General features: G+C 42.5%; 8 protein-coding genes across 8 annotated transcripts; 2 read left to right on the top strand and 6 right to left on the bottom strand.

The window, feature by feature from the left end:
- Nucleotides 1–1,021: 1,021 nt before the first annotated feature.
- PKNH_1447900 (RNA pseudouridylate synthase, putative) lies at nt 1,022–2,694 on the bottom strand (the record flags this gene model as incomplete). The annotated part of the gene is made up of 3 exons (XM_002262320.1): nt 1,022–2,146; nt 2,342–2,432; nt 2,666–2,694. The coding sequence occupies 3 exons, from the start codon at nt 2,692–2,694 to the stop codon at nt 1,022–1,024; spliced, it is 1,245 nt and encodes a 414-aa protein (XP_002262356.1).
- Nucleotides 2,695–3,295: 601 nt separating this feature from the next.
- Nucleotides 3,296–6,822, bottom strand: PKNH_1447800 (conserved Plasmodium protein, unknown function; the record flags this gene model as incomplete). Its single annotated transcript, XM_002262319.2, has 2 exons — nt 3,296–6,631; nt 6,808–6,822. The coding sequence occupies 2 exons, from the start codon at nt 6,820–6,822 to the stop codon at nt 3,296–3,298; spliced, it is 3,351 nt and encodes a 1,116-aa protein (XP_002262355.2).
- Nucleotides 6,823–9,174: 2,352 nt separating this feature from the next.
- PKNH_1447700 (NIMA related kinase 1, putative) lies at nt 9,175–12,172 on the bottom strand (the record flags this gene model as incomplete). The annotated part of the gene is made up of 2 exons (XM_002262318.1): nt 9,175–9,394; nt 9,510–12,172. The coding sequence occupies 2 exons, from the start codon at nt 12,170–12,172 to the stop codon at nt 9,175–9,177; spliced, it is 2,883 nt and encodes a 960-aa protein (XP_002262354.1).
- A 1,992-nt stretch (nt 12,173–14,164) lies between these two features.
- PKNH_1447600 (conserved Plasmodium protein, unknown function) lies at nt 14,165–16,450 on the bottom strand (the record flags this gene model as incomplete). Its single annotated transcript, XM_002262317.1, has 1 exon — nt 14,165–16,450. The coding sequence occupies one exon, from the start codon at nt 16,448–16,450 to the stop codon at nt 14,165–14,167; it is 2,286 nt and encodes a 761-aa protein (XP_002262353.1).
- A 656-nt stretch (nt 16,451–17,106) lies between these two features.
- Nucleotides 17,107–18,604, top strand: PKNH_1447500 (uncharacterized protein; the record flags this gene model as incomplete). The annotated part of the gene is made up of 3 exons (XM_002262316.1): nt 17,107–17,379; nt 17,479–17,923; nt 18,051–18,604. 3 exons carry the CDS (start codon nt 17,107–17,109, stop codon nt 18,602–18,604), a joined length of 1,272 nt encoding a protein of 423 aa, XP_002262352.1.
- A 278-nt stretch (nt 18,605–18,882) lies between these two features.
- PKNH_1447400 (conserved protein, unknown function) lies at nt 18,883–19,326 on the bottom strand (the record flags this gene model as incomplete). Its single annotated transcript, XM_002262315.1, has 1 exon — nt 18,883–19,326. The coding sequence occupies one exon, from the start codon at nt 19,324–19,326 to the stop codon at nt 18,883–18,885; it is 444 nt and encodes a 147-aa protein (XP_002262351.1).
- Nucleotides 19,327–19,981: 655 nt separating this feature from the next.
- PKNH_1447300 (RNA pseudouridylate synthase, putative) lies at nt 19,982–21,391 on the bottom strand (the record flags this gene model as incomplete). Its single annotated transcript, XM_002262314.1, has 1 exon — nt 19,982–21,391. One exon carries the CDS (start codon nt 21,389–21,391, stop codon nt 19,982–19,984), a length of 1,410 nt encoding a protein of 469 aa, XP_002262350.1.
- A 1,069-nt stretch (nt 21,392–22,460) lies between these two features.
- On the top strand, nt 22,461–25,811 carry PKNH_1447200 (elongator complex protein 3, putative; the record flags this gene model as incomplete). The annotated part of the gene is made up of 1 exon (XM_002262313.1): nt 22,461–25,811. One exon carries the CDS (start codon nt 22,461–22,463, stop codon nt 25,809–25,811), a length of 3,351 nt encoding a protein of 1,116 aa, XP_002262349.1.
- Between the last annotated feature and the right edge of the window lie 633 nt (nt 25,812–26,444).

Genomic DNA, 26,444 nt, shown 5'->3' with positions numbered 1-26,444 from the left:
TTTTTTTTTTTTTTTTTTCTTTTAAATTTTTTCGGGAAGGGTTGAACATTTTGCAAGTGGGTAGCAGAAGAAGTGATCCGTCAGGAAGGCCAACTTGAACATCGCGTACACATCTCTTTGATGCCGCTTTTGCATCCCCACTTCGGTTTTACTGACCAGTGGTACACTTTAAGGAGCTCCTTCGAGTGCAACCCATAGTGATAGATGAGTGTGTATGGCTTTGTCGTGAGTTTTTTCGTTCCGTACGTTTTTATTACTGAGGAACATGAGCAGATATGATATTATTCAAAAAAAAAAAAAAAAAAAAAAAAAAAAAAAAAAAAAGAAATTGCTTTGTAGAGGACTGTGATGTGTCTATTTTTTTCCACCGATGCATGCGTGTACTTACGAAAAAATAGGTTGCACGCGCGAGTGCATTAATATTTAAGCACGTAAGTGTGCGTCTGTCTGTCTGTGCTTCTGTGCACCTGTTCGTCCGTTTATACCTCTTCATGGAAGCGCGTTTGGTTCTTAGTTGCCCCATCTGCATTTACGTACTCGACGAGATTTTCATTTCTGCATCCCTATTTAAGTTACCCAGTTTGTCCAACCCGAACGTTTTATGCTGTGTATTTCACTTTTTCAGTTCTACCCTTCATATATATATATATATATATATATTTTTTTAATTTTTAAAATTTTTCACTTAACAAGGAAAAACACTAAAAAAAATGGACGCAAAAATAGGGCAAGAAATGGGGAAAAGCGAAGGATGTATCCCTTCGAGGAATAAAAAAGGAAAAAAAAAAAAAAATTGTACTTCCCCCAAACAAAAAAATAGCTACCCAATGTGAGGATGCACTGTGGGTTCCCTATTTACAAGCTGAATCGATTCGTCGGAAAAATTCTTCGCAGACACGTATTGTCTATGTGTGCGTTTACATCATGCAGGAAGAGTGGGTTTTCCATTTATTAAAACAGTAACCCTGTTATGTTTGAATGTCACTGTTGCAACAGGCTGATTTTCTATCTCGCCTCCCCTTCATGTAACTTCGTCGCCATTTATAGTTGTCTGGTGTGTCACCCCCCGAATTACAGAATTTTTCAGATAATCCTTAACGAGGACGAATTTATCACATTCATCCGTTAGAACATTTCCAGTGGGTTGTGCGAGAATCAATTTTGGAGAGTACTTGGGGATTAGGTGAGAGAGTGTACTGTGTATTTTTATCGGCGTGAGAAAATTCTCTGAGAGATCCGATGCTTTATACGGGCCAAAGGAAAAACGTTTACACTTCCTAATGGTTAAGCCATATTTCGAAAAAAGAAGGTTTAAATATGTGTGTGATTTTTCTACGTAAGTAAGTTTGATCCATTTGGGGGAGGAAGAATGTTGTTTGATAACATGCACATCTAGTGGTCTTATGTGTACATCACCAACGTTACAACCTTTTTCAATTAATTTTATTTTTTCATTTGTGAGTTCTTCCTTCACCTTTACGATGTACGAAGTGATAATGTTGTTTTCTATGCCTTTTAAATTTCTTGCGAAGTCTCCATCATTTGTTAGTAGCACCAATCCTTCACTGGATGCACTTAAACTGTTCACTACGATGAGATGTTCCGGGATATCATTCGCGATATTATTTTTCGTTTCATATGCCTTGTTCTTTTTTCTTATAAAATCAAAAAGGTTTGTATTTAGCTTTTGGGGTTCACTCCGCGAGGGTTTCTCCAATTCGTCTGGGTTCCTTCTCACTTCGGGTGGATACCTAACAATATCTTCCTTCCAATTTAACATCCTTAATCTTTCATCCACCTTTCCTGAATACCCTTGGTAATGATCACTTCTTCTTGCCTGAACTATTTGGCTCCTTCCTTCAGGAAGAAAGGTTTTCCGCATATCTCCAGGTTCCAATTGCGTAGTGGAATAACTACCCCTCTCTGGTAACCTCCCACATGGCAACAACTCGTGGGGGGGAGCAATCTTTAGAGCCTGCTTCTTCTCCTCATATTCGTAATTTGTCTCCGAGCTGCAAAACACATGTTTGGGCTTGTAGATACCCCACAGTTTGGTTGTGACATCAACAAGGATTGGCTTGCCGTCCAGTTCGATGGCTGAGTTTATGTCTACGACGACATTCTGACGCACCACTTGGTTATTCACCTGCAGGAGAAGTGGAAAGGATAATGGGTTTGGAAGTGGATCGGTGTAAGGGTTCCCTTCTCAGTTATATGATTCTCCTTGAGTACGTATCCTTCCCAACGAGGCATATATTACGCAGCACCGATTTGAAAACACGGAAATGAAAAAAAAAAAAAAAAAAAAAAAAAAAAAAAAAAGCAACTCCGAGGTGTTAACCTTCACTTTTCCATTTTTAATCAACTCCTGCGCTTTTCCCCTGGACGTGACAGCGGACAGGGAAAGAATCTTGGAGAGCCTCAAGAGCGTGCTGCGTAGTTAGAAAGCGACAAGAAAAAGAGGAGGGAGAAAACGTTTTTCAAGGACGAGAAAATTCTACACTGTGTTGCAACACCAATTCACAGTTGCGACTCCAAATGGGGGACACCCCCAACCCCTCTTTTTCGTATCAGAATTAACTTTCTCAGGAGGGTTGGGCTCCCCCCCTAAAAAAAAAAAAAAAAAAGAAAAAAAAAGGGGATCCATGTTTCTCCCTTTCTTTACCTTCTCTTTAGCTGAACAGAGGGAAACATTCTTGCTCACATTTTTCACGCGATCATGTCCGGGTGATTTTTTCGAGTCAATTGATCATATATTTACTTATGTGAGAAATAATTCACTTTAAAGATGATTTTTTTTTTTTTTTTTTTTTTTTTTTTTTCTAACATTTCGTATTAACCCTGATGAGGTGTGTTTTTCCCCCTTTGTGGGATGCCAAAAAATGCGGCCCCTGAAAATGGGCCACGTGTTCCTGTAGCACCGGAAAAAAAAAAAAAAAAAAACGCCTCTACATGGATGATCTAGTGAGCGGAAAAATCTGCACAACTAATCAGATAAACCAACAGAACTTTGCGAACTGGGAAGGATCCCCCCCCCTATGCGGGGATGTCGCCCCCGGTCGAGCACCCCCTCCGCGGAAAGAGGAACTTTCCTTTTTTTGTTTCTTTTCACGATAAGCTTTTCTCCAAATGGGTGGAGAGGTATATAATAACTCCTTCAATGGAAAAAAAAAAAAAAAAAAAAAAAAAAAAAACATGCGTGAAAAGTAGTGTCTCTTTAAGCAACGGTACACATGGGCACACATGTATGCACCTGTGCGTAAAGGTGGGGATTCCGAGAAAAAGTGGCCCTTCATCACCTGGACATGGTACCCTTCCTGGAGAGCGCGATAAACGAATCCTCGCTAACCCAGTTATTCCTGTGCACTATGTCCTCTTCTTCCTTCTTCAGGGAGACTCGGAACTTTTCTTTGTAAAAGCGGAAGAGGCGGAAGTAGCATTCTTTAATGAAGCGAATCCTCTCCTGGTAGGACATTTTATCTCCTTTATTTTTATTAATTTTTATTATATTATTTTTTTTTCCACCCCCCCCGACAGGGGATGTAACCCTTTTGTAACTATTTTGTCTGTTCAAGAAGGAGCAAACATATATATTAAAGAGGTTCTGTGCGTACTGTGTACATAGGGAATCCCATAGGTTTTCCCTTTCTGCATATGTTGCGCTTCGCGTTATCCAGTTCCTCCCACGTGCATTGTGTTGTTGCTCCGCAGTGGGGTTGTTGTCCTGCTCTCCTCCTCTGCCTACACTTTGGAGCTTCGCCTTCTTGTATTCCTCATATGTGTATAGATCCGAATTATCATTAAAGAAGAAGAGGGTTTCGTTGAACAAGTGGTCTAGGTTGCTTCTTTCACCTTCTACCAAATCTGCAGTCGTTCCCCCTGTATCACTTTCCTCTTCCCCACGGAAACTGGAGAGTAGGTTCCTCTTCCTCAGATCCATGTCAAACACGTCCTCCTCCATTCGTCGCCGAATTAAAACGTCAAGGTTGTTTCTACTACCACCCAAGTAAGTCTTAATAACATTCTGAAAATGCACAAAAGAAGAGAAAGTTATCTCCCTGCGTTTGATAAAAAGTGGTCTTCTATCGAAGGAGAAAGAATTAATAGACTGACATAGGTATATCTGAATGTTTCTTTTTTTCCCATATCTTTTATTATGTCTCTTGAAATTACAATTCTCATCGCATAAACTACTCTCCTTCCTACTAGCTATATCTATAATTTTGTCTACAACCATATTTATATTAATATTATTAATTACTTCACTTCCGTTGCAGAGATTTGCAAAGTACTCTTGGTCTGCATTCATTTTGTCCTTCCTCTCTCTTCCTCCAGTTCCCTCCGTGCACTCCTTCTTCTTAATCAGTCTGCTTCTCATCCCTTTGTATTCATTTGGATGATTAATATTTATGATTCTGCACACACGCAGGTTCATCGCGTGCCTTGCTTCGCTACCCCCCCCACCACCACCATCACCACCACCACCACCACTGCTCATGCTGCTCATGCTGCTACTGATACTGTGATCCGAAGGGTTCTCCACACCACATTGCATATCGTTCTGTGCACCGTCCACACCAGTTTCTTCTCTTCCACCCGTCCAGAAAAACACGATGGACAAGTTGCACCCCTTGTTGTAGTTCACGTAGTTCATCACCTTCTCCAAATTTTTCTTCACCTTCAAATTCAAGAGTGGCTTAAAGAACGGAATAAATCCATCGAAAAAAATATCGTAGATAAGTATATTTTTGATGTACCGATTTTCCCTCAGGGAGTAATAGCAGAAGAATTCATGAACCGAATTTTTTGTACATATGGTTACGATGTTCCTTTTGTTGTTGTAATACATGTCGGTACTGGAAGGGAGTTTTAAATAACTACATATGTAACTCAGATTTTCCACCTTTCTATTTAAGACAACCACGATATAACTATAAGGAACATAGAGGAGCCCACAACAGGATCCGTTTTCACACGTTGGTGATTTCTTTCTCATTATTCTACGCAGACATTTATTGAAAAATTTTTTAAGCATGTGTTCTTCTTCTTCTCCAAGGATGGAATTCTCTCGTTGCGTCACATCTACAGGGCTTGCCTTTATTGGGGCGTCACCTCCACCTTCGTCCACAGTATCACCCGCACCTTCGTCCACAGTATCACCCGCACCTTCGTCCACAGTATCACCCGCACCTTCGTCCACAGCATCACCCGCACCTTCGTCCACAGCATCACCCGATGTATTCTTCTCCATATCCTTCGATACCCCCTTCACACGATCACCTCCTCCACCCTGCAAAAGGCACAACTCAAAAAAGGCCTTCGCGTACAACTTCATTTCCACTGCGTCAGATGCTACCTCGGCGTACGTCAGTCTCTTCACATCATTTGGTTCCTCCTCCCCTTTGCTGGGTTCTTCCCCCTTTGGTGCTTCTTCCACTTTGGTTACTTCTTCCACTTTGGTTACTTCTTCCACTTTGGTTACTTCTTCCACCTTGGTTACTTCTTCCACCTTGGTTACTTCTTCCCCTTTTGGTGCACCTTCTCCTCTGTTGGGCCTGCCGTCACCCTCCTCATCTTCAAAGGTACAATTGAACAGGCACGGGTATTTGCGGCACAGGCTCCGATAGTACTTCTCCTTGAAAGATTTATTTACGCACTTACACACCGGAGGGTTGTAAAATAAATATACATTTTTATCATTTTGCCTGTACAGGTCATATATATACTTAAATTGTTTTTCGAAGCAAAATGCATCTGGGGAGAGGTTGGAAATGTCGCTAACGTCTGAGCAGTGGGCGGGGGATGCAGATGAGTAACTTGATGCGTCGTCTATGCGGTCGTTCGATGGATCATCTATGCGGTCGTTCGATGGATCATCTATGCGGTCGTTCGATGGATCATCTATGCGGTCGTTCGATGGATCATCTATGCGATCATTCGATGGATCATCTATGCGATAATTCGAGGAGTCGTCTTCCTGCTCGTCCAATACATCGTTTACCCGGTCACCAGGATCACTCGCCCCTAACGGAGAGCGACACTGGTGGCAGTCGCAGGTGCATCTCTGCGGGGACGAGGAGCTCTTAAACGCTTTGGAATCTCCTTCCTTGTGTCGCAACCCTGACATCTTCGTCTTCTTCTCCCTCCCTTGGTCACCTTTCAGGGGGATATCTTCCTCCTCATTCTTTACATGTGCTTCATGTGTGCCATGTGGGTGGACACCCCGTCTTTTGCCATTTCGCCTGTCGCTATTTCTCCTACCATTGTCTCGATCTCTCGAATGGGAATCGCCGCGACACTTCACCTTAGTGGCGCCCTCATTACTTGGTGCTACTCCGGTGTGGCGTGAACCCTCGCGACGAGAATGCCTTTCCTTTATCTTCCTCCTGTCGTCTTTCCCATGACTTACTCTCAACACCTTCTTCTTCTTGAATAGCGTGTTCATGAAATGGTTGTACCCAATGAATAACTCATACTTCTCATTCAGGTAATAATGTAATTGTTCCTGGATATCTTCTTCTCCTCCCTTTTTTTTTTTCTTCCTCTTGTCATGTTGGTACCTCTGTTCGTTTAGCACCTTGTCTATAAGCACCTCCTGTCCTATTGGAAAGTTCGAAAACTCCCTCGGCGTCTGCATGGGGGAAAGGGGCGATGCATCCTGCATATCATGCACACGCACACAATTACACATGTAGTTAAACACACACAATTACACATGCAGTTACACGCACACAATTACACACGAAGTTACACATGCCCATGGGCAGATGCGCATAACCGTTCGGGCATTGCCTCATTGGGACCTACTTGGAACTTATCCATGTGACGAGTTTGTACTGATGAGAGGAATAGCCGAAATAGGAAACAGAAAAAAATTTATGCACGTAGTCACGGAGCTAGGTTGTTTACTCCAGTTCATTACTCTTTGTGAGAAGGGTTCTGAGTTGGGACGATTCAGGATCATCTTCCAACGTGGGTGAAGCGTGCGTGTCGTTGTCTGCAAATCAGCGTTACAACTTATACACTTTGCCCATAAGTTTTTTTTTTTTTTTTTTTTTTTTTTTTTCACTTCCGAAGTGATGCTTCCACTAAAAGCATTGCTCCCCTTCTAAGCAAAAAAAAAGGGACTAACAGGCGCACGGCATCGCCAAAAAAAAAAAAAAAAAAAAAAAAAAAAAAAAAAAATTGTTATACGTTAAAGTACAAATGTGATCATGTATGTGCGCTTGTGCGATGCTAACTCATCTTATGGTGGACCTCCCTGCTCGATTATACCTTTGAGCTAAGCGGTCTATCTGTTGTGCAGCCCCTCGATCTACTCCTTATACCATTCCACACCGTGCCTCACTCATACAGATTTTTAGGAGCGTCTACACGAAAGTTATCCGTCTTGTCAATTTTAATGTAGAAGCGAAGCAAAGCGCAACCAAAAAGTGAGGAAAAAAGGATAATCATGGAAACACATGCAACTATGCGGATACGTTCTAACGATAATATAAAAAACAAGCTCTCACTGTTGTGCGTGTCAAAGTAGTCCTTGCTTGAACATACAATTCATGCTCAGATTCTTTCCCTCTGATTACGTTTTTAAATGTTTACTCACATTCTACATCTTTCTTTTTTTTTGCTCCACCCCATTTGAGTTCCTATGCCTGCATGTTTTGTAGAGGCTTTGCAAACACATAAAAATGCGAAGCTTCCTTGGAAAAGAGTAACTAACGCGCAGCCAAGGATATAACTTGACACACGTAAAAAAAAAGTACTTTACTACCCATGGCTGCTCATCCGTGGAGAGTGAAAACTTACCCCTGAGGCATACTCACCTCACGAGTAATGGAATGATTTTACGGCTACCAGCAAATACAACCAAAAGATGTTAGATGCATAATAAAAAGAGGATCTTTTTAAAAATGCCAAGCGGAGCAAAATGAGGGGGTATTATATATAGAGGCATGGAAAGGTGAAGATATGTTTTTTTTTTTTTTTTTTTTTTTTTCCTTCCCTTTGATGCTTTACGGAGTGCGGCGGTTGAGACTTCGACCCTCTGCTGCCTTTCCTATGTAACCTCGCCAGTGGGTCGGAGTGAGTCGTCGCCTCCATCTTTCGATCCCGTAACAGTTTGAAGAATAAGGAAAAAAAAAAAAAAAAAAAAAAAAAAATTGCACGGCGTAGCGAAGCAGATCACAGAACAGGCAACGGACCTACAGAGAAAGCCGCTCATCCAAATTCCTACTAAAGAACTGGCTTTATTCAAAATAATTTTTATCTTCACATGAGAGAGAGAGGTAATGAAAAAAAAAAACGGCAACAGTGGGGGAAAATGATTGAAGAGCACAGTCGGAGCATAACCGGTGAGAGATGATATGAGGGCACACTCCTTTTTTTTTTTTTTTTTTTTCATTCACAACAATTTATTTTGAAGAAGAAGCAAAACAATGTAGAATGAAAAAAGAGGATTCGAATAATATTGATAAGTATAAGAGGATACACAACGCAGCCGAGGAAGGGGAAACATATATCTATATGCTTATAGGTAATTATCTACATCCTCCACGAATGCGTACTTTTTAATAGACCTACTGTGAGAATGTGTTTCAACTCAGGCAGATACACCTCCAGCTATTCCACCGCATGTCTCTCACCTCCTCCCGAAACAGAAACTTTTTTCAAAAATGTAATGGAAGAATCTGTTTCATGTGGTACACATCCCCCAGTGGAAATAAAAAAAAAAAAAAAAAAAAAAGTGGGTAAATGAATTGGGCGCATGTATGGACACTGGGGGGACCAGGCAGAACAACGTGTCCCACCAAACATGCAAATGCTTAACGTAACAGAAATAAAGACAATGCAAGGAGAAGGAAAAAAAAAAAAAAAAAAAAGGGAATCAAATGTGAGGACCACACACATGACAAACCAAGGTGCGCCATCAAACCAAAAAAAAAAAAAAAAAAAAAAAAAAAAGAATACATAACGAATTGGTATACGGATGCATACGCGTAGGTCAAAAAAAGCGAAACTTGTTTCGTCGGGGGAAAGCCATGAAACAACCTCGACAGGGGTAGTGTATTTGTGGAAGGGGGGAATAAATGACAGAAAAAAAAAAAAAAAAAAATGCAAAAAATTGGAGGGGAGTGGTAACTGGAAGAAGCTCCTTCACCTCTGCGCCCCCTCCCTCTACCTGCACGTGTAGGCATCCGGACCCTTGTGCGTAAAATTCTTCAAGGCGTACATATTTCTCTTTTGCAGAGTGTAGCTGTTATGGAGTTCTTCCTCCTCGTCGTGGTACTCCTTCACGTTATACGTTGATGAGCCTCTTCGTTTCTCTTGCTCATTCATACACATGGAGAGGCTTCTGTTTCGCCTATCCAACTCGTTTGGCTTCTTGTCTTCTCCTCTGCGCGAAGGGGTGTGTGGGGGCGATCGTGTAGACCGTAGGATATACGTGATTCAGAAGTGGGTACAGCAGCGAACACCTGTGCGTGCATAAAGTGAATCTCCACCTCATTTACCGGTCAAAGGCGCGCACTGGCGCATACGCGTAGTCGTTGTTATGGCGCATTCGGTTGTAGATGCCCTTCTCCTTCTCCATGAGCATTTTGCGCTTCTCCAGAAGATACTCTCTATCCTTCTCCAGATGCTTGTAACTCCGATCTACCTCGACACTCTTCTTACTAAGCGTGCCTTCATCACAGGTGTTATTGTATATGCTAGATTTCTTCGCGTTTATTGCATTCATGTGTGGCAACGCGCTGACGCTCCTCCTGGCGTTGTCATTGAAGTAAATGTTGGACACCCGATTGCTTTTGCAGGTCCCGCCATCTCGGTGGTCGGTTCTCTCTCCTCCACTGCTCCCACTCCCACTGTGAGTATGCCCTCCCCTGTTACCATGATTGTACACCCGTTCGTACTGCGACTCCGTCGAACAAATCGGGTTCACCGTCTCTTTGTACACCTCCTTTGCATTCTTGGCTAGCCCAACAACACTGTACTTGTTATGTTCTCGATATTTTACACTCTCCATGGGGTTCCCGACGTACTGACCAGTGGCGGAGTGATTGTTGCTATACCCTCCATAGCCCGCTCCACCCAGGTACTTAGAATTCACACTCATTCCTGTGTTACCTTTTGTCTGCATAACATGACTTGAGGGTACTATCGTGGTTATGGGGCTGTTCTTCCTGTACCCATGCACCTCGTTCCGATCAAAGGTTTCTTGATAATTCTTTTCCTTCCTACTGTCATATATATATGGCTTGTAGCTACTAACATGATTACTTGTGTCTTTCCCTCTGGAGAAGCTTCCGTCGTGAGTGCCTTGATTGGGCACTGGCGCTCGCGCATTTCCCATCCCTTCGACCTTCACACCACTACTCTTCCGCACGTTGTCAGGTATACCGCTCCTCACACTGTCATGCACACCACCCCTCACACTGTCATGCACGCTGCCCCTCACACTGTCATGCACACCGCTCCTCACACTGTCATGCACACCACCCCTCACACTGTCATGCACACCGCTCCTCACACTGTCATGCACACCACCCCTCACACTGCTCTGTATGCTGCAGTGTACACTACTGCGCACGCCGCTGTGATTCCTTCCTTCGGTGGCACCCACACTGGATCCGTCGGTTGGCACGCCTCCTGCGCTGAGTCCATTCTCCATACTTTTCAGATAGTACGAATTCCGCCGCGCCTTCTCCAATCGGTCTCGTTCAAGGCGGTCCACTCGCTCCCTTTCGAGGCGATCAACACGCTCCCGTTCGAGGCGGTCTACTCGCTCCCGTTCCAACCTCTCAACCCGCTCCCTTTCCAGTCGCTCCACGCGCCCCCTTTCCAATCGCTCCACGCGTTCCCTTTCGAGCCTCTCGATTCGCTTCTTCTCCAGGATTTTCATCTCAAGCGCCTTCCGATGCGCGTTTTCCTTTTCAATTCGGGTTCTCTCCGTGTGGTCCTTATCAACCCGACCACCGTAGTGCCCACTAACAGCATGACAGTTAGTACCTCCATCCTGGGGGTACTTTCTATCATCCTTATTCGTAACATTATTGACGCTCTGTCTGCTGACGGAGCTAGAGCTTCTCCTCCCATGTTGTTCTTCATTCCTTTGGTTTATCAGGACATTCTGTGAAATGCCATAATTCACGTCTTCACCATTTTTCCCGTTTTCCACAGTGGCTAGCTGCAAACCGGTGTGTTCCTTGGATGGATTTCTCCTCGTGACAACAGCACCGGGCATAGGAGCCACACCTCCCCCCCCAGGAGGACCAACATTCTTAATAATCTGATACCCCAGACACTGCAAAGCACTGGGTCGTTCTTTCGCAGACAAGTTTAATAAATTCTTTATCAACATATTTAGTTCCTTGGACTTCCCTTTAATGGGCAAATCAGGTCCCCTCTTAAGCTCAGAAATAAGTTGCGAAAAATTATTCGCCTTATGAAATGGAGTTTTGCCAGAGCAAAGTTCATAAATGATACAACCAAGAGCCCACATATCACTCTTGTCATCATAACTCTTCGTTTCATGTAACAACAATTCAGGTGACCAATAGTATGGGGTACCTACACATGAGTGTGCCATACTCTCTATGCCAATATTTTTACTAAGTCCAAAATCTCCAATTTTTGCTATAGGCCTTCCATTTAAATTATTCGCTTGAGCTGTTATCTTTCCTATGTGTCGAATTCCAGTTGATAAGAATATATTCTGTGGTTTCAAATCTCTGTGTAATACTCTCTCGCCATTTGGTCCATCCTTTAAATTATGGCAGTAGGCTAAGGCATGTAGTAACTGTCTTGTAATATCTACAATTGCATGCTCTTCTATTTTCCCAAACATTTTGTAGCACTTTTGTATATTCCTTGATAAATCCCCTGCATCACAGAACTCCATGAGGATATATAACTTCTGATTGGCTTTATTCAGAAAGCGATCTATGTACCGAACAATGTTCTTATGTTTTAGTTCTCTCATTACATTCACTTCAATTACTAGTTGTGATTTTTCTCTTTCTTTCAACCCTCTATATGATATAGCCTTCCAACAGAAGAACTCCTGTGTTCTTTTATGCTTTACAAGGAAGACCTCACCAAACCTTCCATTTCCTATTTTTTTAATTACTTCGTACTCGTTTAGGCGGCTTTCTCCATCGTCGTACTTGCTAGGCATGGTTATCGACCCTCTTCTTATTATACGTGCGTGTGTACATGTGCAGGGCAACCCACGGAATTCTCTTCTGCATGGATACTTATGCTAGCGCCTTTCTCCGCAGCGGTGAAAACAGGGTGTAACTTCTTGAGTCTTTAAAAGAAGACAAGGTTATTTTCCTTGACACACAGGAATTCTGATCAAAGAGCCACTTATCTGCTTCTACACATGGGGGATGCGACAGTGGAGAAATCTCCAAGGAGTTTATACCTCAGTTGGTTATGTAAGTAATTAAGTGAATATGTGTACACGTACGTACGTGCTCACAGAAATTACAGAATATACTGCAAGCTTACTAATGTGCTACGCGGCTAAACTAATCTGGTGCGCCTCTCAACCACTTGGACCCCCTCTCCATGCGCAGGGAAGCAGTAGCCACCGGCTCGCGTCGCTTTCTCCCGCCCACTGGCTTGGCACTTAACATGGCCAACAGCGACACGATTCCGTGGCTCCCCAAGTTATGTACGAAAACACACACAGACACACAAACACGTATATATACACATCCACTTGGGACATTCCTCCAGTTATGAGGTAGCTGAACTGACTGGTCTCAAGCAGTTCTTGCGACTCTAGTCGTTGTTTCTTCGTGTCATTCTATTTTCACGCATCCTTGTGCGGCCTCAGCAGTGCATTCGCTCAAATGGTGTACTGCCCCTAGCGCTGGAAAAAGAATCGATCACATGCAGTGAACCGATGTCAACGGATGTGATGCGATTTGACTCGACGTGACACCAGCTGGGCTATCGCACTAACACAGGAAGAACACACTTACACTACGCTCGGCGGGGAGTGGTGGCAACTGACTATCCGATGTGCTCCCTGCGGTTTGATGGAGGGGGTTACTTTGCCCTACGTGACGCGCGAAATGCTTCTTTCCTCGCAAGCCGAGTCTGCGATTGATGGAGCCAAGACGATATGCTTCCACGTATTCGCAAAATGAAAAATTCGAATGAGCGGGGAAGATGCATAAAATTATCGAGGCGTTCCAAAGGGCTTCTGCCTATTTTCCGCGCCACATCTCGCGCATGTAAGAGTGTATGCATGCATACGTATAAATACGTGAACGCTTATGTAGTTGTACGTTAATCGATGTATGCGCTAATGCACGCATGGTACATTCGCCTTTTTTTACACAGAACATATTTCTAGGCACTTGGACCAATTCAAAATGTGTAAGCGTAAAAGTAAAAGGTCTAGCCAAAAAAAAAAAAAAAAAACAAGCGTTGTTATCTATGTTTATTCTCTTCGCAAAAGTTATCGTCACGAACTAAAGGAGGAGAAAACTGAAGCCAACAAAAGGAGAGATATAACTCTGGAAGGAAGTGTCCTACGAGTTTTTTCTCCCTTTTGGTAATTTTGACAGATAAGCCGGATGCGTCATCCATGCGTAGTGCTCAAAGCAAGTTAATTACACTAAATGTGCTTAATCAACTCTTTTGTTTTTTCCATTTTTTCCCTCGTTTCGTCCAAATTCTGCGTAACTTCCGGGGGAGCTCATTCAAAGCACGTTCTTTCTGCACTAAGCGAATTTTGGGTTGCCTTCCTCTGCTTAGCTTTTTTTTTTTTTTTTTTTTTTTTTTTTTTTTTTCTGCACACATATGTGCAAATAAATTAGACATAGAAAAAAAAAAAAAAAAAAAGGAGAACGAAAAAAGAGGGGGAAAAGTATGAACAGGTATGGTAAAAAGCCAAAAAAAGGAGTTAAATATGACAGCTGTTACGGAAAAATTATTAACTGTTCAGGTGAAAAGCCAATCAAAATGGTGAATCATAAAAAAAAAAAAAAAAAAAAAAAAAAAAAAAAAAAAAAGCTGTTTGAAATGGTCAAGCTAAAAAATATAATAATGTTGCCACTGATTCACGGGTACCAAAGCACAGTGTGCTCCAAATGTTCCGCAACGGGGTGTACAAACTGGGGTCTAATTTTTCTCTCCCCCCAATTCTGCCCGCCTACATGCATTTGTAGTTTGACCAAGAGAGCAACTCCTTCCTTTTCCTCTTAAAAATCTGTTTATTGTGTAGGAGCTGCACGAACTCTTGCAGCCTTTGCAGGTGTCCCACATAAACATCATTGTTACAGTACGTGTGATTAAATACGTTCACGTCGCGAAGCGGCCCTTTTCGTATTGACTCGATGGAAGCAATATGAGGAGAAAGGAAAGATAGGATAGATATAATAATTACGTTCATTTTTTTTTTGTGTTCATTTCGGAGTTTGTCAGTACTGTTGCAGAGCTTTGAAATTAGTGGTAAAACGAAGTGGTTGTCTACAGATCTTAGCAAGTGTAATTGCAGCAGTGTGTTTAATGCTTCGTCTGGGGAGCAATTTTTTATATCGCTTTCAATATAATTCAGTAGATTTACGTATGCATTGTTGAAGATGTCCCCTCTTTTTGCGAGATCCACGATTTTGTTCTTTTCTCGTTCGCTCCATCTCTTTTGGGGTTGCTTCTGTGCGCACGTTTTTTCTGGGTAACACTGCTCGACCATCTCCCCGTCTACCACGTCGCTCCCTTCACCGCTAAAATGCAACCGTTCGTTGTAGTCCAAATGATCCACGTTTCTGCTGGTGGAGTACGAGTGAATATCGTACAAGTGGCGTAAGAAGGGGAACTGAAAAAAATGCAGAGAATAAATGGCCTTGAAAAACACCATCTTATAATACACCCCCAAGCTGTAAATGTCATCTAGGAAGACATATTTCCGCATAGCCCTCAAAATATTGTTCTTATATATTTCGTAGTTTTCCAAACCGCTCTTCTGTGTATCCACATTTCGATAAAAAACATGATTGCGCATTTCGACTTCCCTGTAATGTCTCATAAACATATCCACGAGAGTAAATTTTAATTTTTCGCAACTCCTGTCGGGTATGCTTCTATCTATGCAAAATGTATTATGTGCTTCTTCCATAGTACCATCCCCATTTTTTTTTTCACACATAAGCGTCTCCTCCTGGGAGGGCTGTTTAGGGGATTGTCCATCCGTGGGGAGGGGGATCCCTTCCAGATTACTTTCCATGTGAAAAAGAAAGTTTGGACAAACAGGAAAAAACAATCTTGACAAGACAAAAAAAAAGAGGCATATCAATTTGTTGTCATTTGATTCGTTGTCAATGTAAATAAAATTTTTACTCGAATTATCAATCATGTTTAAGTATTTTTCTTTTTTCTTTTTTTTTTCCTTCTCATTTATCGTTTCTGGTGAGTACACCTTTTTTATATCTTTCGCTATGTCAATTTTTTCTGCGAAAGATTCGATCAGGTAGAATAAATTTATCCCCACGTCTCTCAGGGCGCTTTTCTCTTCTACCACTTGTGTGTGTTCACTATGCATCAATGCAGTAATGGTCCAGTTGGATGTGAAGTGAGAAAGGACTAACAACATTTTTATCAGGTGATTTTTGTTTATGTGCTCCATGTTCAGGTGAATATATTGTGCAAGGTGAATGTAAAGGTGGAAGCTCAAGTACTCTTCGTTACGATGGTACTCGTGGTACCGTTTGGTAGACGACTCTGTGTTGTCCTCACTCTTAATCCCTGAATTGGCCCCCGAATTAGCCCCCGAATTGGCCCCCGAATTGGCTCCTGAATTGGCTCCCGAATTGGCCCCCGAATTGGCGCGCCCCCGATTGGCTGCTCCCCCAAAGAAGCCATACCCTTCAAACACGTAAAATGAGAAGATCAAGTGGACCACGCTGTTCACATGCACGCCCTCGAGGTACCTACCGGAGTACACACACCGGTGATAAAAATGGAAAAAAAAATTGGAGCATATGTCTAAGTGATACAAGTCGTTAAAGATAAGTATGTACAAAAGCTCTACCATGTCGTTCGCCACGAAGCTTTCTTTTTTTTTCAAAAGATCCTTTAATATTTTTTTATACACAATGCGATCTGTTTTTATTTTTTTCTGCTCCATACATTTTAGCCTGAACAAATTGTGTTTGATATCATCGTTCAGGAAGCTTAGGTCGTCGTTCAGGTGGCTGAAGTTATCATCGTTCCGGTAGCTGAAGTTATCATCGTTTCGATTGCTGAAGTTATCATCGTTCCGGTAGCTGAAGTTATCATCGTTCCGGTAGCTGAAGTTATCATCGTTTCGATTGCTGAAGGCATCGTGATGGTTCGGCGAGTGCTTGCTCCCGGGTTTCCTCCCCACGAACGTTTGGATCTTTCTGCTCGTTCTGAAGAGGGGGCTTATAGCTGTAGCCAGGTTCCTTCCTCGTCTGATCATTTGGGGCGTGGCTTCCGTTAGTGCCTTCTGCGGGTGTGTCAAGCAAGGACGACCGCCAAGGCTATGTCGAGTACGAAGGAGCGGGTCCCTACGTCCTGCAAATCTGCTCCTTCGCCTGAAGCGGCGTGATTGAAATCTGTATATCTACCCCTTCTGGTGTTCCTCGCGCAAAGTACCAGTTGGGCATCCTTCCGACGGAAAGAGCTACGCTGTTTTGTGGTTTCCCCGTTGTCATTTTTTTTTTTTTCACTTATTTTATTTTTAACTTTTTTTTATTCTTTCTCTTTTTTTTCCCATTATTCTTACCCCACAACGTCGTATTAAAACGCTCAAAATGGGAGCAGCAAAATGGAGAAAAAAAAAAAAAAAAAAAAAAAAAAAAAAAATCACTTGCATAAGCGTTTTGTGTACCTCCTATCGGGGTGGCGATGCCGTTTGGGGTTCCCCTTAATGGGAGAAAAGGGAAAAAAAAAATTGCCACGTCGGGAACGTTTACACCTTGTCAGATAATTAGGAGAATGTCAGGCTGGAAAAAAAAAAAAAAAAAAAAAAAAAAACACATACATACATACATACATACATACATGTCTGCATACACATCTACATATCCTTATGCCCTCCAGCCGGCGGACCACCCAAAAGGACACACTGCAAAAATGAAAATCGATTTGGAGCTAATTAAAAGCAAGAGCGAGCACAACGAGGGGCTCCTCGAAGACCTGGAGGAAGTCGCCCTGCATCAGCTCCAAATTAAAAAAATTGAATTCCTTAATACTCATTGTAGAAACTTAAAAATACTTTTGCTCCAGAATAACCTGATTGAGAAAATAGAAAATCTACATCAGCTTAAGAAGCTGGAGTATTTGAACCTCGCCCTGAATAACATTACGCTCGTGGAGAACCTACACGGGTGCGAGTCTCTCCGCAAGGTAGCGATGTCGCCAAACAGGATATAGGCACATAAAGCAAGACCCTACCAACAGTACTATATTTACATGCACACTCATCTCTGCTTTTTTCCCTCTCAGCTGGACTTGACTCTAAATTTCATCGACCTATCAACCATCGAAGCATCTGTAACGAACTTGAAAAAAAATGAAAACTTAAGAGAGCTGTACCTGATGGGAAACCCCTGTGCCAAGTGGATACACTTAAAACTGTTCGTGATTCTACATCTAGAAAAGCTGGAAGTTTTAGATGGCTCCGATATTCTAACGTCAGATAGGATAATGGCTAGACAAAGAAGAGAAACCATTAGGAACTCTTTACAAGACGAATTAAAGAAACGAAAAGAAGAGGGCATTGGACACAGCGAGCATTATGACAGTATCAATCAGAGAAAGGAGATTTACGAAGAGATAGAAAGGGAAGAAGTAAAGAACACAAGGACGGATGAGAGGAATGAGAAAAGGGCCCACAGGGAGGTGTTGCCTCCGTACACTGAAGAGGGGGATATTCGCCAGTGCAACGAAGGTTCGCATGTCACGATAAGCGTTGTACCGCGCTTACACTAATCCACCGCTTCGCTATGCCCCTTCGCTATGCCCCTTCGCTATATGCCCCTTCGTTACACCAATTCGTTACGCCCCTCACCGCACAGGACACTACAAGTTCCTTTTCGATGAGTATTCCAGCAACAAACACACCTTTTTGAAGCTCTTCCTTCCCAAGTACCTATGCAACTCCCTTATCCAGGTAGATGTAAATGTGAACTACGTCCGGTGCGTAATCAAAGACAAGTTGTTCCAGCTCAAACTGAGCGATGCCATTTTAACAGACCTCACTAAAATTTCTAGAAAAAAATACACTGGAGAATTGCACATAAAAATGACGAAGAAAAATTATAAAGGGAATAAAATATTTGAAGGAGATCCCACCAGCGAGGGGGATGCCCCTCCCGTGGTCGGCCATTCGTTGTTACCATCCCGTTCGTCTTCCGTGTCGTCCACTTCTTCCTCATCATCCGCTTCTTCCACGTCGTCCTTCTTCAAAAAGGAGTACCCAATTTATGCCAACAGGCGTAGACACACAACCAATTCTTCCTTGGCTTTGCCCAATGAAGCGAAAGGTGATTTTCTTCTGCAGGCGAAAGAAACAAAATATTCTTCCTCCCTGATGAACGCCATTCCTTCGTTGGAGAAAATTACAAAATGAAGTCTCCATAACATGGATATGATCTAGCATCACACATTATGTGCGTTCTGTGTAAGCGAGATTTACCAATTTGTTCGAGAAGAAAGGTTATAAAGTTAGCATTGTCTTCACAGTGTGGTATTTTTTATTTTTTCCCTACCCGTTTAGCTAACTGTGCGATTACCCATTTGATGGAGAAATTTCCCTGTTCATTCTCACGCTTGACATAATCGTGTGTAAATATACACCCCCCCTTCATACACACACACATACTCGCAATGATGCCCTCCCGGATGATGCTACTCGACCAGCCTAAACTTCACCGCTTCGTGCTTACTGAGTACCCTGTTTTTCCCATCCTGGTGTACTCTTTTTTGTGCTTCTTCAAACGCTTGCAAAATGCGAGGTGCCATTTTTTCCAAATGCAGAATTTCATCGTACGTAAAGCTCTCCAGCAGGGTGTGGCACTTGGCCTTTGACACAACCAAACATGGTGTATAGATGGTGTCGTTCTTCACTACACATTTTGTTTCTTTCGTATTTTTCACCGTTGTCATGAAGGTGTTTCTTAATTTCCCGTTACATACGAACACTAGTTTATCACTTTCGTCCGTCAGCTTCACGATGCTGCTTCTTTCCTTCGGTGGGTATGCAAATGAAATTATTTTTTTCCTTCCCCTCCTGTTTTTTATCCATGACCAACCGGCCTTCTTGGAGAATCCTCGAGTATATATGTTGAACATGGTTGAATTTGCTTCGACGTACTTTTGGATGAGGGTGTGTGTGTGTATGGGGTTGGGTAGCCTCACATGGTAGGATAGGAAGCTGCAGTTACCAAAATAAATGGCGCTCTCTCTACAAACGTTCGCTTTTTGTTCTTTAAGTTTGTCCCCGTTGCGCATGGAGGGCTCTATTCCTCCTACGGGATTATCTCACAGTTTTAAGCAAAAACGGAGAACTTATTAAAGAAATGGTACTAAGAAGAAAGCACCTCTCCACGAGGTCATGATCAAACAGGAGAAATGTTAAAAACAGCCTGAACCGGTCAGGCAACATTTGAGTCCGTTAAAAGAAGAAAAAAAAAAAAAACAGCCAAAATGAGCCAAAAAAAACTGCACAATGTGGTGCAAGCGGTAGGAAAAAAAAAAAAAAAAAAAAAAAAAAAAAAAAAAAAAAACTGTTCAGGTAAAACGGTAAAAAAAAAGAATACCTTTCATCGCTCATGTCACCCATTTCGCGGAAACAATTTCCACAGGAGATGAAAGGAAGAAACACTAAGGGCGTCACTGATCCTGCAAAGAAGAGAGATTCCCTCGTTGGAGAAAGTCCCCCCATTTGTTGTAAACTTGGAGAAGCTGCACGCCTTCCCCAATTGCAGTTTCTTCTTCCCACCATTTTTTACAAAAAAAAAGACTCGTTGGGCATGAGGAAGCGCCACTTCCCAAGGGGCAAACCTTTCAGGTGAATGCCACCTATCCTGACCCTGTGCAGGGCTTTAATTTTGATGTTGGAAAGGAGGCACAGCTTCCTAATAATTTTGTGGAAACCCTGGTAAAGCGTAAAGGACAGCGTAAAGGAGTCCACATACTGTATGCGACATTTATATATCAGCTTACCATCAACAAGGATATTTTTGCGTAAGAGTTCCATATGAACTTCTTCTATGGGTTCAGCTGTTTTGATCATGTATTCCTTCTCCACTTGGTGTTTGTGCTTGTTTAGCAAATAACTGCACAGGAGCGTATTCTGAGTAAAAACTAGGAGGCCCGTGGAGTTGGCGTCCAACCTTCCACACACATATAACTTATTGACTTTCTCGATGTTCACATTTTTGTTAATAAAATAACTCATACATTTGTGTTCCTCCTCTATGAACTTATTTTCATTCCTTATTAAATTTCTGGCAAGCAGTTTTTTGTTTGTCTTGTGGTCGTTCAAAATGGACAAGTAATATTTTGGCTTATTCAAAATAATGGTTATGTTTTTATTTCTCAGAAGCTCTTTCCCTACTTTCGTTAATTCCACTTTATCCCTCCCCGGAGAAATGATAATATTTTCAAACACTACTTGATCATTAACTTGGATAATGCCTCTGCTTAAATTGTTGAATGCAAATCTTGAGCTGCACAGGCCTTCGTGCCAACAGTACTGGGTTATTTTCATTTCGCGGCATTTTTCCGTCTTCTTATTTGGAAAGAACAATTTACTGTTGTCGATACTTATGTGCATTAGCTCATCACTGATGTGGTTCTTTTTTTCGTCGCCAATTGATGGTTCTATCTTATGTGGGTGCTTTCCCTCCATCTTTTCTGCTTTATAATTCTCGGCAACCATATGAATCTCCCCTTCTTCTTCCTCCTTACCTCCTCCATTATTGCCCCTTTTGCTTATGATCTTACTCCACTTTTTGTATTCACCCAGGTATTTTACCTTTACCTGCTCACTCTCCGTTGGGTCATTGTGCCGTCCCCTTGCGGCCCCCCCTCCCTGCGTGCAGCTACCCAGTTCCACTTCATCATCCTTCTTCCTTTTTCGAGGAGGAGAATATCGCCTTCCCCTTACGGTAGGTAGTAGTATGGGTGTTTCCTCCTTAAGGTAATCGTAAAAGGTCTTCTGTTTGGAGTCCACATAGCTTTTGCACGTGTCGTACATATGCACATTTTGTTCATATTTTTTCCTATCATAACTGTGGGTTATTATTTCTTTGGTTACGTTTTCACTGATGTATCTGCGCAATTGTCCTCCCCAGCTGTGTAAGCTTCCCTTCAGTTTGTGGCCTCTCCATCGGGCACCCCTCGCTATGAGCATATGTGGAGGGGGCAATCGATGGGTGAACACGCAAGGAATTCTCAAGATGCCGAAAGAAGCACATCAACTAACGCGAGGGTTCCCCTTCATCCGGTAGAGCCTTCACTTAAGATTTGTGACTTGGCTTCTGATGCACCTTTTGGCTGACTTTTTTTTTTTTTTTTTTTTTTTTTTTTTTGGTGAAAAAAATATGAACGGGTCAGGTCAATCCTGTCATGTAAAGTTGCTCCTCTCCTTCGTCGCTTTTTCTTGTCCCCATTTTTTTTCAAAAAAAGCTTTTTATTTGGGAAAGCAGCTGAAATTAACCGCGGAAATTATTTTGCTCCCATTTTTTCCCCCCTGAAATTGGAAAAAAATAAAAATAAAAATACATACCGAAGGGAGATGCATATGTATATTTAATACGGGATATGTATGTCTTTACGCGGGCGAAAGTGTGCCACGGGGTTTGGGTGTCGCCCCCCCCAAAAAAAAAGAAATACCTACACGTAATTGCAGCCACGGCAACGGACCCGCAGGTAGAAGTAAAAAATTCGCAGCGCAAAAACGCGTCAACATTGCAGATCCGCGGGAGAGGAAGGTTTTGAAGCGCAACAACGACGCGGTGCGCATTTGTGCCATTATAGCAAGTTAACGGCACTATCTTTTATATATATTTTTTTTTTTGCCTACCCAGGGGGAAAAATAATCCAAATGATGGATAAATATATATATATATGTAACATTTCGTATTTTTTTTTTTTTTTTTTTTTCACCGCCCTCCATGTGTTGCTCAAATTAGATGCAACTTTTATGATTAGTCATCTTTGCGGAGTTGCTGAAGAGCGGCCGCTGAATTTTTTTTTTTTTTTTTCAATTTCTCCTTCACCTTATTTTCCACCCCTTTTATTTTGAAAGCTGTGGAGAACCCCACCTGGTAAGAAACGCCAAGGCTGGAGAAATTGCCACCACCGGCGCGGAGCTTCCGAACGCGGGGCAGTCGCCATGTGTTCTTTGCCCCCGTGAGAGAGGCATATGAATGCAGGAGGCCGACCCTATCTGGGAGAAGTAAACAGAGGAAAGTGAATCAATGGGGGAGGGTCAGTGCGAGAGGGAAGGTGTGCCGGGAAAAGGTGTCCCCGAAGGGGTAGCCACGGAGGAAGTGCGCACCCACCCCGGGCAACTTCCCGACGACAAGGTGGACGAAATTCTGGGCGAAGTGAGCGACGATGAAGGTGTTGGGAGGGAAGAAGGTTGCGAGAGTCGTCCCTCTCCGGAGGGAGACTACTTCTACATCAACGATGCCATCAAGCACAACTACCCCCTGGAGTACGAAGAAAATAAAATATATCCAAAGGTATACTGTTACGAGCCAACGAATTTTGAGAATTTCAAAAAAAAAATAAAAAACAAAAACGAACTGAGGCACTATGAATGCTATTCTTCTACCATGAATGAATTCTTCTACAAATACAACGACAACTACTACGACGATATTCTAAAAAATGAAAGTTTCAAGAAATTTGCTTTCGAGTTATGGTCCAAGAGGAAGGAAATCAAGAATGAAACGGAGTACCACAATATGTGTATCCAGTTAAGGAAAAAATATAAAGTATGTCCTTCAAAACATCAGATTAGTGTGGCTTTGCAACATCATTATTTGCAGGCAGCTCGTAACTCCAAAGGGGGAAAGGACTGTACATCCTCCCATGTGGACGAACCCCTCAATGTTGCCTCCACTTCACACACGTCTGACGTGTCGAACCAATCGAATCAGTCCAATGTGGGTGGAGATGCCACCACGAACGAGGAGGAGGGAGGAAACACCACTAGTGGAGGACAAGATGGTGATCAGATGGACTTCCTGCAAGGGAAGATACTCTCCGGGGAAGGGCTACCAGAATGGAATGCCCATCAGGGGTGTGAAAAGATGGACGAGGAGAGGGAGAAGAAGCCAACCAACGTAGTGACCACCACTGAGGAGGAGGAGGAGGACAAAATAGAGGTGAACAAGAAAGGTAAAGACGTAAAGTTCGTCTTAGAAACTGTTACTAATATGATTGTCACGACAGAAATGAAAAATTACAAGGACCTAGATAAAGACAGTGTCCATTTTTTGCAAATAAATAAAAGAAAAGGTGTACGATCCAACAGCGGTGTGTTAGTCGTAACCATCATTACACACCCCCACAAGTTCAGCTGCAAGTACGATTGTTACTACTGTCCGAATGAACCAAATCAGCCCAGATCTTACCTGTCAACTGAACCTGCAATTCTGAGAGCGAACCAGAACAACTTTGATGTGATATGTCAATTTTTCAATCGAACCACCACACTAGTTAATAATGGACATGTGGCTGACAAGATTGAAGTACTCGTCTTGGGAGGCACATGGAGTTCTTATGATGTCGAATACCAGAGAGAGTTCATAAGAGATGTGTACTACGCGGCAAATATATACCCCCTTTTAAAAAATAGAAGAAAAAAATTTAGCCTAGAGAAAGAGCAAGAAATTAACGAAACAAGCAACTGTCGTATTATAGGGCTAACGTTGGAGACAAGACCTGACCAGATAAATAAGGAGGAGCTCATTCGATTACGATCGTATGGATGTACGAGAGTGCAGTTAGGTATACAACATACGGATGATTTTATTTTAAAAAAAGTCAATCGTCAATGTACTCTCCAGGATGCCATCAGAGCTATTTATCTACTTAAGGAAAATGGGTTCAAGGTTGATATCCACCTGATGCCAGACTTGCCCTACTCAGATGTGAAGAAAGACATTGAAATGTTTAAGCACGTATTGAGCTCTCCTAATTTACAAGCTGACCAGTGGAAAATATACCCTTGCGAAATTACTCCTTTTACCAGGATTGAGAAATGGTACAACAACAACGAGTTTAAGCCGTACTTCGAAACGGACAAAAATCTACTCATCTGTTTAATCTTTCTTGTGAAGAAGTCTATCCACCCATGGATCCGCCTGAACAGAGTCATACGGGATATTCCCAACCCATCTATCATTGCGGGAAATAACATAACCAACATGAGGCAACTGATCGCCAACGAAATGAACATTCGGTCGATTTTCTGCCAGTGCATTAGATGTAAGGAAGTCAAGAACCAAGAAATTGAAAAGAAAGAAGGCTCCATTTTTTTGCAAATATATCAGTATCAGACTCTAGGCGGGGAGGAATTTTTTCTCACCTTTCAGGGGGTGAAGAAGGTTCGAAAGGGAGCCCCAAATGGAGCAAAGAAGAAGAAAGGCAAGAAGAAGGAGGAGCAACATCGGACGGAGAGAAATGTGAATAGCGGACCAGCTGATGAAAACTCCTCCAGGAGTGAGCATCCCACCCAGGTATCCGCTGCGCCACCGAAAGGTGAGGGAGTCGACGAAAATTTTATAGGTCTTTCCTCTGTCAATTTATTTGCCGATGGGGGCTACGAGGATGGAAATATCCAACCGCAAAGCGGGGGGGAGAATATCGAGGTAGACATGGCCAAGGGGGTGGCCACAACCAACAGGGCGAGCACAACGAACAGGGTGACCACAACGGACGGGATGACAACATCCAACGAGGTGAACGCGGCCAATCGCTTAACCTCACTGCATACACGAGACGACAAAAACGAGCAGGCCTTGCTTGGCTTCCTGCGTCTCCGTCTGCGCAATCAAAACGATTACTGTGACGATAGACCCTTTAAGTGCCTAGAAGGTTCAGCCCTCATAAGAGAGCTGCACGTGTACGGGTCGTTATTAAAACATGACGATTTTAAGGAAGATCTCAACTTTGTTCAACATAAGGGATTGGGCAAATGCTTAGTCCTCGTTGCAGAATTGATTGCCTACCATTATGGATATAGAAAGGTGAGTATAATTGCAGGGGTAGGTACAAGGGAGTATTATAAGAAGTTAGGGTATGAAAAGGAAGAAACGTACGTGACGAAGGAACTGAAAAAAGAGTGTCTATATCAGCAGTATTTGTTGAATGCCGACCGAATTGGTAAACAGATATTCATTCACAAGTACAATTTGGAACATTGCCTGTACTTAATGCATAGGAGCATACCCACCCCGTCTCGTTACAAGAGAAGCGAAATTGAGGAAGATATGAATACATTTATTAGCGAAAATATTATCACCCTTGGATCAGACCAATACCTACACTGTCAGCAGGAGTGCAGCGAAGTGTGTCTTATAAATATTGTGCCAGATTTATTGGTGGAAGGGCGAGAGAAGCACACCATACTGACCAAGCAGAATAAACAGACGAAGAATATTTCTGTACGTGATATCCTCAGTCAATGGACAGGGAAAATCCTGCACTCATACGGAACCAAGAGCTGGATCCGTAACGCCTATTTTTTGTTTTTTTTTAGTACCACTATGTTTGTTGGTGTTTCCCTTTGGGGGCGCCGTCGAATGGGACATCTCTGAGGATGTGTCTCCATCCCCCAACGTGATAAGTTCGATGCAAAACCTGTTTGCGTACCTTCAATGGATATATATCCACAGAATCTGCGAACAAGTCCCATTTGGACATATAAACGAACTCTGCACGTAGTAGTCGAAATAACCTCCTTAAAATATGTTTTTATGGCACCCCTACGCCTTCTTCCTCACCTGCTTAGTTGCATATACCATGTAGGGAATCGCTAATTTTACGCACGGGTAGAATTACATCCGTTGTAACTTTCAGGCAAGCCACAGTGTCTTACCAGACAATTGCCAAAAAAAAAAAAAAAAAAAAAAAAAAAAAAAAAAAAATTGTCAGCCATTTGGGGGCTAAAAGGGGGATGTAAAAAAAGGGGAAAAAAAAAAAAAAAAAAAAAGAAAGCTCATAAAATGTACTTTTATTAAACAGTTTACCAACCGTGATGTGGCGACGGCTAAATTTACCCATTCGGAGGAAGCACGAGCGGAAAAATAACATATGATGCATATGGTGGATTATTTGTGGAGGCCGAAAGAAGAAAATGATGGCGGCATTCTTAACTGGCAAAACTTTTACCTGTAAGGAAAGGCAAAATAAAATTATATTTTTTTATGATTGTTCCATGGAAGGCGCAA

Source organism: Plasmodium knowlesi (assembly GCF_000006355.2).
Source record: "Plasmodium knowlesi strain H genome assembly, chromosome: 14".
NCBI lineage: Eukaryota > Apicomplexa > Aconoidasida > Haemosporida > Plasmodiidae > Plasmodium > Plasmodium knowlesi.
The sequence above is the reverse complement of the archived record's forward strand: the minus strand, read 5'-3'. Positions and strand labels throughout refer to the sequence as shown.